This window comes from Convolutriloba macropyga, chromosome 2 (assembly GCF_964194025.1).
Source record: "Convolutriloba macropyga chromosome 2, txConMacr16.3, whole genome shotgun sequence".
Classification (NCBI taxonomy): domain Eukaryota; kingdom Metazoa; phylum Xenacoelomorpha; order Acoela; family Convolutidae; genus Convolutriloba; species Convolutriloba macropyga.
Genome location: NC_134469.1, coordinates 55,039,934 through 55,057,554, shown reverse-complemented (window position 1 = coordinate 55,057,554; position 17,621 = coordinate 55,039,934). Strand labels below are relative to the sequence as shown.

Genomic DNA, 17,621 nt, shown 5'->3' with positions numbered 1-17,621 from the left:
AGATGACCACGCGGATGACGAAAGCAAACTTGTGTATTCGTTTCTACTGCCAAAGAATTCAAATCTGCTTTAGGGTGAGTTTGAATCATTCCAAAATTAAATTCTTCCTCAATTGTTTAATATGGAAGTGGTTGACTCCTGTTGGGAAGTACTGCTTCAGAGTTAAAAGTGAGTTACTTTTGAACAAATTAGTTTAATTGATTAGAGTTTGGTGTCAATTTACCCGAGTAACAATTTTTTTAGTAAGGTACATTTTTTGAAGAGCTTTTCCCTCACCTAATATGTTGTGTTGAGTGTTTTGTAGTTGTTGCCTGCGCTCCCTCATGCGTTCTTCTTCAATGACGAAAGAAGTCTAAAAAACTAGATCAAAATGAAGTAGAAATGGTTTGAACCATGAAAAGGGTTGAATGTGAGTAATCTACTTTTTTGTAATTTTATTTTCTAATTTTTGTGGGGTGAAAAAAGGAATGTATTGAAATCTTGTTCAATATATGCACAAGATTTACATCGAAATGCATTGTAGAGGGGGATGAGATTAAAATGAAGGGGTCTGGGGAGGGGCGCGTCGAAGTATCAGGAAATCATTCATTATGTTCGTATGTGGCTTCTAGGGTGTCGCTGCTTAGGATTTTAAGACAGTTAAGAACTTATTGGTAGTCATAACAGCTGGGGCTAAACGTAATTGTCTTTAGTGTGTAGCCGGGGTCAACAATTTCGACGAAAAGCGAAATGGTTCCGTCATTGCGGACAATGTAATCGTCGAAGGTCACTAGCATTGCTCGGCAACCATGACGTAAGTAGAGGTACATAGGGAAGGGGGAAAGTGTTGGGAGGTAACCTGCGTCGTAGTCTTGTCGATAAATATCCCGATTTATAAAGGGCAAATTTGTACTAAGGTTAAAATTACTCATTTTAGTAGATATTTACTAATTCGAAATCTCCGTTTACAAATAACTCATAAGTTCTATAAATGAAACAATATCAATGCAGGAGGGAGAATTTTTCCCAAAAATTACGTTGTGGGTGTTTTTTTTTCGAAATTGGTTACCCAGAATACAATGGATTGTCAGGAAATTTGAGGTTTTGATCAAAGTAACATAAGGAAATTTTAAAATCTATATAAAAATACATAAATAGAGTAAATCCTGTGGTTGTAAAGTCAAAATATGGGAGAGTGTCTTCATAATGTTAGAGGGAAAGAAATTCAGGGTTAGAGGACCTGGGCAATGATGTGTTTAGGGATATTTAGTTTGGGGTGTCTATGGTTAGGAAAGGGGTTGGCTGAAAGGGGAACTTGCGATTGGGGAAGGGGTTAAAGGCTCATTTGAAATAATTTCGTAGTCGCGGGATACTGAGGGTGTTGAGGGAGAGTGCTGATGATTAATTGATGGTGAAAAATGAAATCAATGTTGGCGTTTTGGTTATTGTTATGTATAAAGTTTTGGATTTCCGACCAAACGTGGGATGTATAATCAATGAAATTGTGACAGGGTTATGTGTGCACGGTTAGTGTTTCATTTATAATGAATTCCTGGCGTATATTGAGTCGCATGAGTTGTTCCTGGTCTAAAAAAGGAAATTCTTTAACTGTCAATTGTGGCGTTGTAATGATTAAGGGATGTAAAAATTGGGTTTTGTATTTCTACGAGGAATTCGTAAATTGTTTCAGCCATTCAAAGTTTCTCTTTTTCAAACAATTTGCTAAATGCTACTACTGGTGTCTGTTTTCTGCATTCAAGTAAAAAAGAGTGAAGTACTGCAGTTCTCCAAATATTTCCACTTCTCTGAAATTAATTCCCTGTCATGCGATTGGTTGATAATTCAGATTCTCCTTCTCGCTTTAGCTTTTTGTTAAATTGTGTATCTTTTTGAATTTTGGAGTCTGAATTGTGTTGCATTTCATAAATTCGCTTCCCCCTGTGAGATTAATACTGTATTTGATTTTGTTTTGTTTTAAGTTACTTTTATTTGATTCTGTTACCTGGCAGGTAAGTTGATTTACCATTATTAAAGGAAATTCTTTAACTGTCAATTGTGGCGTTGTAATGATTAAGGGATGTAAAAATTGGGTTTTGTATTTCTACGAGGAATTCGTAAATTGTTTCAGCCATTCAAAGTTTCTCTTTTTCAAACAATTTGCTAAATGCTACTACTGGTGTCTGTTTTCTGCATTCAAGTAATAAAGAGTGAAGTACTGCATTTCTCAAAATATTTCCACTTCTCTGAAATTAATTCCCTGTCATGCGATTGGTTGATAATTCAGATTCTCCTTCTCGCTTTAGCTTTTTGTTAAATTGTGTATCTTTTTGAATTTTGGAGTCTGAATTGTGTTGCATTTCATAAATTCGCTTCCCCTGTGAGATAAATACTGTATTTGATTTTGTTTTGTTTTAAGTTACTTTTATTTGATTCTGTTACCTGGCAGGTAAGTTGATTTATCATTATTCTCGGTTGTTTAGAAGTGATTCCTTGGTTGTTGTTTCGGTATTAGAGTTTGATGGCCCCTGCTTTCCCCTTTTTGGATTCGAAAATTGAGGAAACTGATAGATCTCCATTTATTCGAATATCAAGAATGCTGTTGCTAATTTCTGTTTCGCGTGGTCTTCCATTGTTTTTGTATAAAGCTGGACTGCGATTAATTAGGCGCAAACTTCTTTAGCGCTTGATAACTAAGCCGCGCTTTAGAGGCTAATGAGATTAGCATTGTAATGTAAAAGTTTCTTTTTTTGTTCTTTTTAAACTTTCGTGTTATTTCAGATATTTTTAGGAAAGGTTTTGGGGAAAATTTTTAAGCCAGGTTCCACGAGGAGCCCGGGGAACCGTTATTATTTTGAGTCCGAATTTTGGGCTGAAAGTTTGAGGGTCGTAGATCTTCTAGTTTTCGAAGTATCGCACTTTCAAGCTGAAAATTTTATTCGATACTTTTTTTTCAAAATTAGTCTTCCCAAGGGAAAATTTCTGGCGTTTTCGAATTTTTTCCGTTTTAAAAAGAATTTTTTATTCCTTTTTAAACACTTCCGATGTTCATGGTTCTGAGTGCGTACGCCTCGTAATGGGTTGGTAGTTTTGGTTGTGCATGTTCTGGTATATGAGTGCAAATTGGTTGAGAAGTGACTGGTGGAGGTCTGTTTATATGTTCAATCGATAGTCCCTCAAAAAGAAGTACGATGTACATATTCGTGTGCTATCGTTGTCCTACTGGGTGTTAAAATCATTTTTAATTTCCAAAGGCTGAAAAAGTGAACATTTATGTAGTGGATGTTCAGGATGCTCTTGCAGATATTCATAGTCATTGATTGCAACTACTTGCACTGGCTTCCTTTTTATCTTTCTCCCAAGGAATCCAAACAGTGACATCTGCCATGGAATGTATTCTTTCAGTCTGTTTTCAAGCTTGGGCTTCAGTGCTTGAATTTTCTCCAAAAATGATTGTTCTATCTTTTCGATCGTTTGTGTGCTGGTTCTTCTTCAATCAATTTGTTGGAATTGTGGCTGTATCTGATGTAGAATTTGAATTTGTGCTTCTGATCTCGATGAGAACCTTGGTAATTCTTCAAGTGGCGGTAGGGGGTTAATGATGGTACTTATTAGGTCAGGTAATTGGAAGTCAAGTCGTATTGCCTGTACCGAATCACAAGCAGTAAGATCTGATCGTAAGTGAAAGTTTGGTCCACGTAATCGTTTTCCACAACCTAAAGTGACGATCCAAACTCTGCATCGAGGATGCTCAATTCTCGCTGAAGGGTTGCTGCCATTCCCTGCGCTATCGGTGAGTGTATAGTCGTCTCTTGTTGACGTAATTAACCACCGACCGAAGTCGAGATTGCGAGCCTTTTCAGTCAATGGCAAATCAATCACATCCAAATGACAGCGTTGCAATGCAAGTAACTCGTCGTCGTGGTATAAGTGTAGCCATGGAGGACCGATAAGTCTGCTCGGCAAGTATGGCTTTTGTGCAAATTGCGTATTTCTGGGACCCAATACAGTTTTCGAGCTCTATCATTGATGAACACGAGGTCTTCTCCGTCGTCCGAGACGCCCATGTATTTGGCTTCTAGACGCCATACTAATGCTTTGCCGGTATTCCCATCTGGCATGGGGATGGGAATGGTATGTAGCACGTTCATAACTATCTTTTGATGCCATCGGTATGGCCAGTGTCAAGATAAGACCTGATTCAATTGTTTCAGCCTGTGTGACCAGCTTTGTCTCGCAGTAAGAAAGAATGTCTTGGATCGGTACGGCGAGTGACAATCGGTCCTGTAGCCCATTTTGTTGTGATTCATCAAAGGTGTGAGTTCAGGACATAATTGCGAAAAGTGTACAATGCTGCTCGGTAGGTTTTAATGTTTGCCAGGATTGTTTGAAAGATGTTGCTTAAAAGAAGACTATGTTGGTTGATTTTTTCCCGCTCGTAAAGGTACTGTACACAGTTTTCATATGGGGTACATTTTGGCGAAGCGCGGTAAACTGGCCCTCGGGTTTCTCCCAGTTTCTGTTCTGTGTTTTAATTATTTCATCCTGGGCCTCTTTTATGGCTTTAAGTTCCCCAGAGACTACAAAGAATTTTTCGTTTTCTTTAGTGCTGATTTGCTCCACATGTTCTGTGGTTAGGTATTGTAGATAAGCCATAGCTTGTCTAATGTTTTCTTGGTTTCGTTTTATTCTTTTGTCGCATCCACCAAAGACTGATTTAATGAACCAGAGTAATTTGTCTCCAGCGCCAATGCCTCTTGCCAACACTGCAGTGGCTAATGCAGCAGCGGCGGCAGCTCTTGGTTTTCGAGAAAAGGTTGCGCCGGTCCCGGCATGTGAGCAAAGGAGTTGTAACATTTCTATTTTTAACGATTCGATATCTTTATATGCGAGTTCGTTTTCCATAATAGCTTGTTTTGCTATCCATTGTAAGCCGGATCTTGATTCAGTCATGTTAGTATAATCGAGTGGGCAACCACAATTAACTGTTTGCAGAAAAAACGTAGTCTACCACATCTATTGTTTCTGCTGTTTCTCTTACTTCAGACGGGATTGAGCCTTTTCAGAAAGATAGAAATAAGCGCTCGGGCTACAATGTCTGCGTCAATTTTCATCGGGGGTATTGCGAATAGGTATTTCGAGAAGACATCTATACCAGATAATATGAAGGTGTACGGTGAAGGGTGCATTTTTCCGACAAAGGCGATGAGGAATACATCACTCAGTTTCTGATGTACTCAGTTAGTGTTTCCGTGAAATTGGGGAAATATAACCGTTTTCTAAATTCGGCTATGGCACGCGACACTCCTTTATGTCCGCTCCAGACACTGTTGTGGATGCGGAAGAGTAATTCTTTCCGCAAGTGGATTTGAACAAGTATTGTTTGATGAAGCTCTTGCCTGTATGATTTTAAATTTTCTGTGTAGCACTCCGTCAAACATAGCAAGTCTTAGGTACTGTTTCAGGTACTTTTTCAAGCCTGTTGAAAGATATTGGCCAGCTGTCGGTGGGACTCTTTCGAACCAAAGGATAACTCTTTTGATGTCTAGGTCTTTTTGTTGTTCGGTTCTTAGACTCAATGGCGAGTGTCCGGTTGTATCAAAGTCATCCATTGGATTGCCTCCATGTATTGCCTGGAGTTGCGCCGGTTTTATTTGTAGAATATAAACCTCTTCATTGATTTCTGTTTGATCTGTTTCGTTGACGGTCAGAAAGAGATAGTATTTCCTAGTATTTTCCTTTGATGTTTAGTGCAGAAGTGTGTTGATTCAGTTGTCCGGGGCTTGGGCGGTAGTGTCAATTTGGATTTCACTGCTTGGTATTTTCGAGTTGATGCGAAGTGTGAGTTTTTCCTTCGAGTTTGTGTATCCTTGAGAGGTAATCTGCCGCGAGGTTAGCTTTTCCAGGGATATGTCTTAGTATTATGTCAAATCTCAAGACGTGATCTAATGCGTTCCACAGCGTTGGTCGAATTATCTTTGTTTGAAAGAATCTGGTGACAGCTCTTTTGTCTGTTAGAACTAGTACTGGTTTCTCGAATCCCAAAGGATGTTGGCAAACATTTCAAGGGCAAAATGAATGGCAAGAAATTCTTTCAAGTAGATTGCCATCTTGAGTTGATTCGGTTTGAAAATACGTGAACCGAAACTTACAAGTGCATAAATTCTGTGTTCAGACGTCCCGTTTGCCGTTTGGGTGTAATCCTCGATCATTAATACAAATCCGGCAGCATATAATGATAAATCGGCCATAATGACATATTGTCTATTGGTCATCGGTAGCTTCAGTAATATTTCGCAGGCTGATTGTAGATCTGGTGTCAGTTTCTTTAACAATATGTTGTGCTCCTTGTTTGTTTCGGAGTCTGTTTCTTTCTTAAGTAATCTATAAAAAAGAAAAAGTTTTTCAGCAATCTATGGTATGAAGGCTTTGTAAAAATTGAAGAAATCGATCATTCGCTTTGTTTGCTCAACATTTTTCGGCATCTTGAATGTTCTGAGAAACCTCGAAAATTTCTGTTTGATGGAGGTCAAACCCTCTGAAGTTATGGTATTCCCCGAGAAATGAATTTCCTTCAAACCAAAGGCGCATTTATCTGTAGCTAGGTTTACTCCTGATTCTCTGATGCACGTAAAGACTGCTGATAGTTTTCCAGCATATCAGGGAGATCATGAGCACCTACTCCAATATCGCCTACGTATTGAAAACATTTGTCATCCGTATTTACGGGGTCAAGATTCTGTCGCTTGAATGAGCTGAATGCGCTGAAACTTCCGCTCAGTCCTTGTGCTAATCTTCTAAATGCGTATGTTCGCGAAGCAAAACTGAAAGCGAGCAGTTGAATAGATAGCTAGTCGCCCATTGGCACGGAGTAGTGCCCATGGCTTCCATCCACATTGCAAAAAAACTTTTTGCCTGCAAGATGGCTTCCTGCATCAGCCAGGTTTGCTATTGGGAAATTGTTGTTGTTGTTATAGTCATTTCGAATCAGGTGACTCATTTTACGCAGATCTATTAGCACTCGTAGTTTTCCATTCGGTTTTCTTTCTGCGAAGATTGGTGATATCTACTGAATGGCAACGTTGTAATCACGCCGTATTATTGTAATAAGGCAAGTTCTACTAGGAGATCGTCTTTGAGGTGGATAGAAACTTTGGTTTTTTGAATATACTGGTCTGTCAGTATCAGGCTTGAGTTTTACTGAGAATTTTGAGGTACAGCCAATGTCAAGGCGATGTCTTGTAAATATATCGTTGAATTCCAATAGGAGAATCTCTGTCTTTTTTTCGTCGACTTTTAGAGCACTTCCGTGCCAATTAAAGGATTCCAAGAATGTTTATCGATCCTCTACACGATCCAGTGGTCGAATGGATTCCCTCTTCTTGAAGCAAATGAGTTCTTCGTAAATTCGTTTTTCTAGTCCTGTGAGATTGGATGGATCTTCAGTTGTCTCGGGGGTCGGAAATCAATAATTTGCGTTTTGGTTAATTGTGATGTGATTTAGCTGGCCCTTAGCTACTTTCTCTAAATGTTTCGATACGGTTTTCGTTGTCTTTGAGAGATTATCTGTATCCAGCAACATCGGCTCTAATGGGATAAGATAGCGAGCTTGTTCGGGTGTTATTATCGTGAATGTTGCAGGTAATGTGTTACTTTCGATTATGATCGATACTTCCGTTGTGTTGATAGCCATTAGCTGAATTTGTTTGCCCTTCAGCATTTTGTCTATTGTACTCGTAAGGCAGACTCCTATGTTTTCGAATTTTGTTGTAGGCTCTACGATTCCAATTTAGTGATCTGCTTCTAATGGTTGATAAGGCATGAGTTCAATTATCTTCTGTTCATTATAGCTCGATTGATTGTTTTTATTTAAATTTTTCGCTTGTTATTGAATTGTTTTGATGTTTATGAGCCTGCCGTCTGCATCAAACTCAGCATAAATGTGAAATCAGGGAAGTGTAGATAGCTGTTGTGGGCGTCAATTGTTATTTCAATTTTGTCGAAAAAAGGGAATCCAAGTAGTACGCCTGAGTTTCTCAAAAAACATCAAGTCCTCTGTGAGCTCTAAATGGCCCATTTTGAATGTTAAATTTGTCGTAAAGAGAATTTGAGCCTGATGCATAAACCATGTGGAGACGGTTTTCTAGGTTTTTGCGTTAGATGATTGTAGATTTTATCAAATGTTTTTGTGACATAGCGCTACGAAATGCTGCAGTGTCAGCTATGGCATTCATTGTAATTGAGTCTAATTCGATGGGAATCAGGAAAACATTCTAGTTATAACTAAGTGTACAAAAAGAAATATTCTGTAGAAAAGCATGCAGACTGTTGTTTTTTGGCTGTTGGTTGAATGGCATTGTGGCGTCGCGATAAAGTGGTTGTCTCTGAGTGCAATCACGTGCGGTGTGCTGCTTGCTTGCGCATATCCTGTAAAAAGTCCGCATTGGTGTGGGAGACCGTTGTCGCTGGTTGTATTGTTGACTTTCGTTGTTGTATCTGCTTATCACGTCTATACCTCTTCCTCTAGCTCGATAAAAGGGACGCTTTTGATAACCTGAAAAGCTCCTATTTTGGTTTGGCGTTCTGTATGCTGTGTTATTTCTGTTGTAACTTGTGAAAGGCTTGTTGAATTTATTTTGGGTGGTGATGGGCCATCTTGGTGGCGTTGTTTGTGAGACTGATGCCTGAATTGAAGCTATTCCTGATGCCAGTATATTTTCGAGCGCTTGGTTAATAGCAGAGTTTTGGGAACTTGTTAGTGAGTTAAAGGCTGTGGTGTGTGCTGCCTTTGGGTTTAATTGGTCTATTCGAGGTCGCCTTTTGACTATGGAGCATAAGTCATTTACTCCGACATTGTCAATTTCTGAGAACTTTTTTTCGTATTTGATTGTTCTCGGATCCGCTTTGGTCCGCTCGTCATTGCGGTCAATTCCGGCACCAGCGTCATCGACAATTGCTAAGTTGGCAAGCCGCTGTAAGTCAGTTAGAAAATCGTCTGGTTGTTCTTTCACGGGATCAAATTTTCTGCTCTGCAAGTCTAACTCAAAATTAAGCCGTTGGTCTGGACCTGAGTAGAGGTTGGGTAACTGTTCTAATGCGTCATCAAGGGCGTTTCGTGTGTTTTCTGGCAAGCGTAGATAATAGTTTAATGCGTTTCTGTCGAGCTGTAAATGTAGGTATCGGGCTTGTTGGCTATGATCCGCCGGAATCCTGGCAACTGCTATGCTTGCTCTCAAGACCTTCGAATTGGTCCACGTTTTAGATGGGTAGCCCGACAAAACGTTTGAGCGATACGTGTGTTGGGTGCGGCGCGGCCATAAATGTTGTAGTATTTTATGAGTGAAAAGAACAACTCTCCTGTGGATCTTTTCCGTTTGCTTTCAATTGACAAAGTTGACAGGTCTGGAGTATTGGTTTGTGATGCGATTAAGCTGGTTTTTCCTGTATTAGCTTCTATATAAGTTCGTGCATGTAACTTTCTGGGAGTTTAAGTTTTGGTGAGTTTGAGTAATTTTTAATGATGAAAATTCCGTACCCCTTGGAGATCTGTGGAACAATTTTGACGTCGGGTAGTTGTGACACGGCATCCAGAATTTGTTTGTTTTCGTGTGATAAGTTTCCCAGAAGAATAAACATTAATTTGTGATTTTTGAGATTTTTCAACTGCGCTTGTTTATTTTTTCCGATTTCTTTAGTTTAGCAGAATGACCCTCTTGATTTCTGTCGCCATGTGGTATCTCTCCTCTTCAGCGCCTCTGGTGAAAAAAGTCCTTCTGATGTTTAAGGTTTAAGTGAGGTTGCATCAATAAAGAGGAGTAATTTAATCGAGAAGTACTGTTAGAAAGTGGTTGGAAAGAAATGCCTTGGGTAGATGGAACAGGGATTAGTAATTGGGAGCAATTGAAACTAAGATTAGTAAGTGGCCTAAACTTCCGCTTGAAATAAGGAATGAGGAAATTGTTGGTCTGAGTGACGACTTTTGTAACAATGTTAGTCAGATAGGTAGTCTCTTTTAAGTAAGAAATTTTCTATCAAACTTGTCAGACTATGAGCAGAATTCGCGTATATTTACTGAAGTGTACCCATATCAAGGCTTGAGCGGTGCATCGGGCAGGACTTTTAATATGAAAGGACTTTTGAATGGGATTGTGCCTGATAATCTAGTTTGTTCTCTAAGAGATGCTATGATACAGTTTGGCCCCTGGTGGACACGAGCCCCCATTGAAATAGGGGGCAATGATACTATTTCGGAAAAAGTTACTGGAGGAACTTATACTTGATCTGTGGTAATTATAAAACATCGATGTCTTTTGACAATGTAATGGGAACACCTCAGCATTTTATTGATTTGATTAAACGTGAGCTTTTGTCAGTGATTTAGGCACAGATGTCTGGTTCTATTTGTCCAGCAAATCGAGCGTGTCGCTGCTTTAACATTAATTTGTGATTTTTGAGATTTTTTCCAACTGCGCTAATTTATTTTTTCCGATTTCTTTAGTTTAGCAGAAATACCCTCTTGATTTCTGTCGCCATGTGGTATCTCTCCTCTTCAGCTCCTCTGGTGAAAGAGTTCCTTCTGATGTTTAGGGTTTAAGTGCGGTTTTTATGTTTCTTTTCCCAAATATTTTTTAAGTGTTTAGGTTCGCAAGGGTCTGGCATTCTGCCAAGATGAGAAAATTTCACAAGTTCTGAGGATGACCAATAGCACTAAGTTTCACAAGAATCAATTGAAGAATGAATGAATAATTCGTGCTATGCATTTCTCATTTATACTTTTTATTCACATTTTTGTCCAATCGGAATTGAGTTCATTCTATTAATAGAGTAGACAGACAAACGAAATTAGTAGACAGACAAATGAACTCCTCGTCGGTGTTCGACGTTATGGGATCAATTAGGAGAAACAGGTGACTTTGAATTGTGTTACAAACTTCAAAAAGCTTCAAAAAGCTTGAAAAAATTCAATGGAAACATTTTCCTTTCCAATAATGGCTTTGGGTTCATATCATTTATTGACTCAATTTTAACCAACATTAGTCCTTAATCCGAAAAAAATCTGCATTCAAATTCAGAGGCGATTACATGGAAACGAAAAAAAAACAATTATTCTCCTTTAATAAGAATAATAATTTACTTTAGATTATAATTTCATGCCTTCTACTCAATTTTTGCCCTTAGAATACGTAAATTGGTAGTCTCACTGTGCAATAATCGATCGATGTTCAGTATTTGCTCATATCTTTTACAAAATTCTGGCGCCATTTTAAAAACACTATAGCTTGTTCTTACAGAAAGTTTTGCAAATAATGGCTATTTTCACATAATCGAATTCAAACTACCACTATCCGTTAGAACACACGTACAGTTAAGATTATTGAATCCATTTGATCAATTGTATATAGCATATGAACGTTTCCAGCTGTTTTGCGCCATCTTTGAGCGAAATTGAACTATTTCTTGAACAACTTTTATTTTCTTGACAAATTTTGTATTGTGGGTTAGCATCAAAATGGATACCTTAAAATCCACTTAGTCATTATTGGACCCGCAACACGAAGTTTTCATTTGAAAACATACCGGCAGATTGCCGGAATAGCTGCGAAAGAATAGACTTGCGTGTCGAATAAAAGAGATAGAAACAGTTACAGATATATGCTGAAAAAGTTATTGAGGCCGTTAAAAAAAAGCTATATAAAAACCATTCACCGATAAATTATTAATGCTTTTTATCATTCCAAGTGCAATGCCTTTTTATTAAGGACCTTTATTACAAATATGAGTTTCTTTCACATTAAACTATTTCAAATTAATTTAAGTTGTAAAGTGCAAAAGTCATTTTATTGAGTGAGGAAAGTCACGTATGATAAAAAATTATTACACAAATTAGCTAGAAATGTTGGCTAAACAGAGTGAAAAATCACTCCACGAGCGCAAGTGCCGTTAGTGAGAGGAAGAAGTCATTCAGAAATTTTGAATTTTTCAGCTTTGCTGTGTGATCAAAGTTAAACGGAAGAGAGCGTCCGACGACGAAACAAAAAAAAGCAAATCCTGAAATACAATCCAAAGAATTAAAGGAAAAACTATGGCATCTGACCAGCAGATCAATTGAACAATTGCAGCCAAAAAGGCAAACAGTCACAAAAATGGAGAAAATAGTACAATCAAACGAACTAAACAAAATATAATCACTGCTATATCCCTTGCTATAATCATTGCTAAAAATTGGAGAAACTACAACAATCAAACAAATTAAACAAATATTTAATCATTGCTTTTAACCCTGAATGTCAAATTTCATGCACTTTGAGAGACTCATTAACCCAAATTAAAGACTTGAAGCAAGTTAATCGGCCACTAAAGAAAGAAAAACGCTAAAAATTGTGATATTAAAGTCATCAGAACATTTCAATTTCTCCAAATACTGTGCATCAAATATTAAGCCTAAGAAAAGTTTAACTGACCCATAGAGATTGATAAACTCGGAAAATGATAACTTTCCGAGAATTTCAGAAACTCGTGATATTAATAAGTTGAAAACAGTTCCATTACCTCTAGAAACTATGCAGTAGCCTATTATCAAACCCTAGAGGAGGTTACTCGGCCCCAGGGGCTCGAAACACGCAAAATATGTAATACATCTCAAAAAGAAACTCAACAAAATGGCAATTTTTAAAAAAGTTGCTTAAAACCTATTAGCAAACCCTAGAGGAGTTTCCATTGCTCGGGAGGTCTGAAAAACTCAAAAAATGACAAAAACTTAATTTAAAAAAAGAAAAATGCAAAGAACATAGCTGGCAATTGTCAGAAAATAGCCGCAACAGATTCGAAGATCGGCAGTCTAAAAACAGTAAAAAAGACTGACCAAACAAATTCGTCTTCTCATTGAAGGCTGATCTGTTATATTTTGATTAAAAATCTGTATAAGTTATTGCTGCCTCTATTAGCTCATCTGAAATAACCTCCATTTAGAGTGACACACGCCCATTTGACCTTATCTCTTTGAATTAAAGTAAATAAAAGTCAATTTCAAAGTGAGGAAGTCATTTTTGAGAGTGAGGTAAGTCAAGTGTGACCAAAAATTTAATCACGCGCATGAACAAAAAAAAATAGCTCACCTAAGAGCGAAAAATGACGTCACACATGCAATTCAGTTGAAATTGCGTGAACGAATGAACAAAAAGTGGCTGTGACGTCATATGTTTGTAACAAAAATCATGACGACGAAATAAAAAACCAAGAGAAGGCCAATAATAGCCACAGCTATCGCTGTGCGGCTATTAATAAAAATGCAATCATTCGTGACATTAAACTGTTGAAAATCACTCCATTGCCTCGATTAGATGCATTAATCTAATATCAAACTCTACAGGACGTTTTTTTGGCACTGGGGCTCAATAAAATCGAAAAATGACAAATTTAAAAAAAAATGCAAGAATTAGTATCATTTTGCGTCTTTACGGTTGCAGTACCACAATACATAGCTTAGAAAATGATTATAAAAAGTATTTACGTCTTTCAAAAAACGTTTATCAACTTTTAGAAACGTCATTTTAAGACTGATCAAACAAAAAACAACAGACACACATCTCTAAGCACTTGAAGGACTACTACAGCCTGCCTTGGGCGTCTCATGAAACTTGATACCCGTTGAACTTTACATTTTTATCCCGCTTTCAAAGCTCAAAACTCAGTCATGGAAAAGGTTGTCAAAACATCTTCAGAAATTAAAAGGACAGAGCAACGCTACAATTTAATTCTTGGATTCTAAAAAAACAGAGGAAACCGCAATATAGTTCCGCACAGCTTACAGCTTTGCAGCTATAATTAATAAATTGTCAAGTAATTTTAATTTTTGGCATCATTGTCACCGAAATAGATAACTTTTAAATAGATTTCGGCATTCAGTACTGCAATTTTTGTTTCGTTTTAAGTTGGCCATTATAATTGGCGGCAAATACTGAGATTCAACTTTCCTCTTGAATAATTGCATTGCTTCTTCATGTTTCGAAATTGTTGACAAGTATGTCGGAGACAAAAACAATGCAACGATTTCGATCGGTTTATTGCTCGCTGCGAATTTTGCAACCAACCGTCTATTTTTTCCAAGTGCTCCTCAAAAACAACAAGACGCTTCCAGAACTAATCAAATAGGCATCAAATAAATTTATTCGCAAAATTAGCCAAGTTTTAGAATAAATTTAACCAAAACGTTAACAAAGAGTTACTAGACGTTCTTTTTCAACTTCCGAAATACACAATTGTCATTGAGGAGCCCAATATATGTTAAATACAAAGATCACTAATTCATTAATTTTGCAGACTATGAAATCAACTAGAAGAAACGGTTGACATTGAAGTGTTTTAATTCATTTTAGGTAAGAGTTAAGGTGAGCTATAATTTTTCTAGGGAACCTTTTCTTTCAAATTTTGTTTTCGCATGTAAATTAAGTGTAAATTACTAGTCTAATTCAGCAAAATAATCACAGGTCATTAATAAAAATTTTGCTGCCTCCTCCTTGAAGTTCCCAATGAACAATTAAAACGTATTCACAACCTGTCATTGAGATCAACACGAAAAAAGTTCTGAGTGGAAAAATGGTGCACATGGAAGGCGGGCATCCTTGCAAGTAAAAGGAGTAAAACTCCCATCTAAAGTTTTAGAGAAAATTTTTTTAGCGCACTAAATGAATAAAAATACTTCTCAAAACTGCAAGATTCATAATGTACGATGCATAGCTTCTATAACCCGACCGATCTACGATTTTTTACTCAATTTACTAAGCACTTTAAATTTTCCAATCCAATGTATGATTATGATTAAGCCTGACAATGGACTTGACTCAACCCCTCGCTGACCTTGCATTGCTATTTGGGTTTGCAGTTGACTCCGAAGTGGCGGATGCCGAGCTGTGAATGAAACTGTTGTTTTCTCTCAAACCAGTCCCAACACCACTCACTCCCACCTCCAGAGGTGCGGCCAGATTAGCAACCAATGTGTTGGCAGTGCCTGTTCCGTTTACAATGGCAGCCTAAAACATAAACCGAGTAATGTCGGAAGAATTGCTCTCGAACGAGGCGGGTAGAAAAATTTTTGACCCCACCAGGATTCGAACCATTGCCCTCCCGATCCTTAACCACATGCACTATTCACTCGGCTATCAAACCCTTGTTTTCACCATTTTGCACTATCCACTGGGCTATCGCACCCTTGTTTCCCCTTTACTTCGGAGTGAAAGCAAGAGATCGCTCAAAAATGAAGAACGAAAACGTGAAAAAGTCACTTGAGAAGTCAAAGAATGTTCTGGAAGAAAAGCACAAAATTGTCAAGCGAAAAACTTGCATAACATAGCCGGCAGATTGCCGGAATAGCTGCGAAATAGACTTGCGTGCCGTAAAATACAGATGGAAAAAGATACAGAAGTGAGTTGATAATAGTTATCGCCGCCGCCTATAAAACTTACAAGTTTATTTCAAAGGAGGTTGTTTTTGGGTGCAAAAAAAGTTTCCCAGTCGCGTCTCGAACCGGCGATCTCCGGATTAACAGCCAGTCGCCTTAACCACTCGGCTGTCGGACCATACAATCTGTTTTCTTACAATCAACTTTGTTTTAGGAACAGCAATTTAGGTCACGTAGAAAGCGTGAAATCAAGCGCGAAAAGTCATTTAAGCAGTGACGAGACAGAATGTTCTAGAACAAATGTAAAACGAAAATGAAGCGTCAGACGACGAAACAAAAAAAAACCAAGAGCACCGCAATATAGCTACGCTCAGCTTACAGCTTCGCAGCTATAAAAAAAGACCAACACGTTTACAATAATTGCTATGAACTTCGTTCAAGAGCAATTAAACAGCTGTCCTCATCAACAAAACTCGGAGCACATCGCCTCTTGAATGATGCCTCGGCAAGTTTTGGAACCAAAACATCTTGATTTCAAGAAGACTGAGATTAGAACATTTGCCGAACGTGCCCCCATCAAGATATCGCACGTTTAGTTTCAAAAGATGACTATTCAATGAATCTTGCATTCAATCCATTCAAAAATTCTGTTAGCGAGTTGTATGTGGGACCGTATGACTAATTGATAACGATTGAGTTAGTCGACTGCAATCTCTTTTAATTACTGTAATTCGAAAAAAAAACAATTTATTTATAGTCATAAGAATCTATATGATAATCTATATGGTATCTCAGAATACAGTGTGTTGGATAGAAATGATGACAGCATAAATTGATTAAACACAACTGATTATCATTTTTTTGTTTCATAATCAAAAAACTTTTTAACGTGCAGGGCAAAATCCATTTGTTTTTAGTGTCAGACGACGCAATTATTACTTTCACTAATCGCAAGTTGCTAAGTACAAGCACCAGAGAATCAAACTGAAACGATGTATGATCAACAAAGTAAATATTGGCAGATTAGATTGTTAACATTCAAAATCGAACCTGATTATTCTGCGAGGTACGGTCGCCAGGAAGAGATTCGCGTCTATCAGACGCTCTTGCACCAGTTGTCACTTTACCACTCAACAATTTAGCATTCAATTGGTTTCCCTCCTCGCTAGTGATGACGCTGAGAGCAGATTTGAAAGACTCCGTGAACGAGGACTGATCGTCATCTGGCTGGTCAACTTCAGGTTCGAATGTCGGCAAGAGAAACGCACTGCTAATCTGCTTCTGAATCAACAAACATACAACAGTTAAATTTGAGAGAGAATTGGATTGACAAAATTTCTCGATGATCGTTCTGATTAACCGTTAAGCACCCTACAGAAAAAGGTGAACACAGAGTTGCAAACCGGAAATTAGCGAGTGATGGTCTGAAAAAGGCTAAGTTAGATTTATTACGTTTAAAACGAAAACGAACTGAGAAAGATGAACCATAAGAAGGAAAAGTTATGAAAATTTGAAATTATTCTGAAGAATAGTTGGAGTTTTTCTAACAGCGTAGAACTACTGGCCACAATCTGCAGACTTCAAACTTATCATGCAAAAAATTCCTCAATCAGACGCATGAAATTGCCATTATTCCTGCCTTTTACCGCATTCATTAACTGACGAGACAAAAAAGAACAACAAATACGGGCAAAGATCAAAAATTCACTATTGTTTATTTGAAAATAAGTAATGTTAAAACCACAAAAACATCAATTACGGAAATTAAACGCTGAAATAATTTGATTTATTTCTCATTAGAAAGCAGAAACACTTTTTGAAAAAGTATAATAAGTGATAAGAAAACAAAAAGAACAAAAAATACGGGCAAAACAAAAGCTCGCTAGTATTTTATAAGGAAACAGAGTGCACAAGTCAAAAAGCATTAGCTTTCAATGAAAAACTTATAAACTTTTAAAAAATCAACAATGCTTCATTAGAAAACCAAGTGATAAGACATCAAAAGAACAACAAATACGGGCAAAACTCAAAAAAGAAAAACATTTTTTGAAACCAACTTCAATATGTACTGCTCTAATTACCAAACAGTAAATAGGAAACAAAGATACTGTGGTTCTTTCTTCATTATTTCAAGGCTGAAGGTGTCGAAAAAGTCCAAGTCAACGGTTTGAAAAGCCACAGGTACTGCGGAAAAATGGTCTCAAGGGAGGTCCGCCATTTTAAGATGACAGTTTAATTGATCTTGTTG

At 37.6% G+C, this 17,621-nt stretch overlaps 1 protein-coding gene across 2 annotated transcripts in view; it reads right to left on the bottom strand.

Annotated features, from left to right (window-relative positions):
• LOC142334508 (bridge-like lipid transfer protein family member 1) overlaps nucleotides 1–17,621 on the bottom strand; it is a 274,847-nt gene that overhangs the window by 127,103 nt on the left and 130,123 nt on the right. For both annotated transcript variants that reach the window (XM_075382600.1, XM_075382601.1), the window contains exons 14-15: nucleotides 16,424–16,654; nucleotides 14,833–15,005 (exon numbers count right to left, since the gene is read on the bottom strand). In XM_075382600.1, the coding sequence (XP_075238715.1) occupies nucleotides 14,833–15,005; nucleotides 16,424–16,654 (404 nt within the window). The remainder of the gene's footprint in view (nucleotides 1–14,832; nucleotides 15,006–16,423; nucleotides 16,655–17,621) is intronic.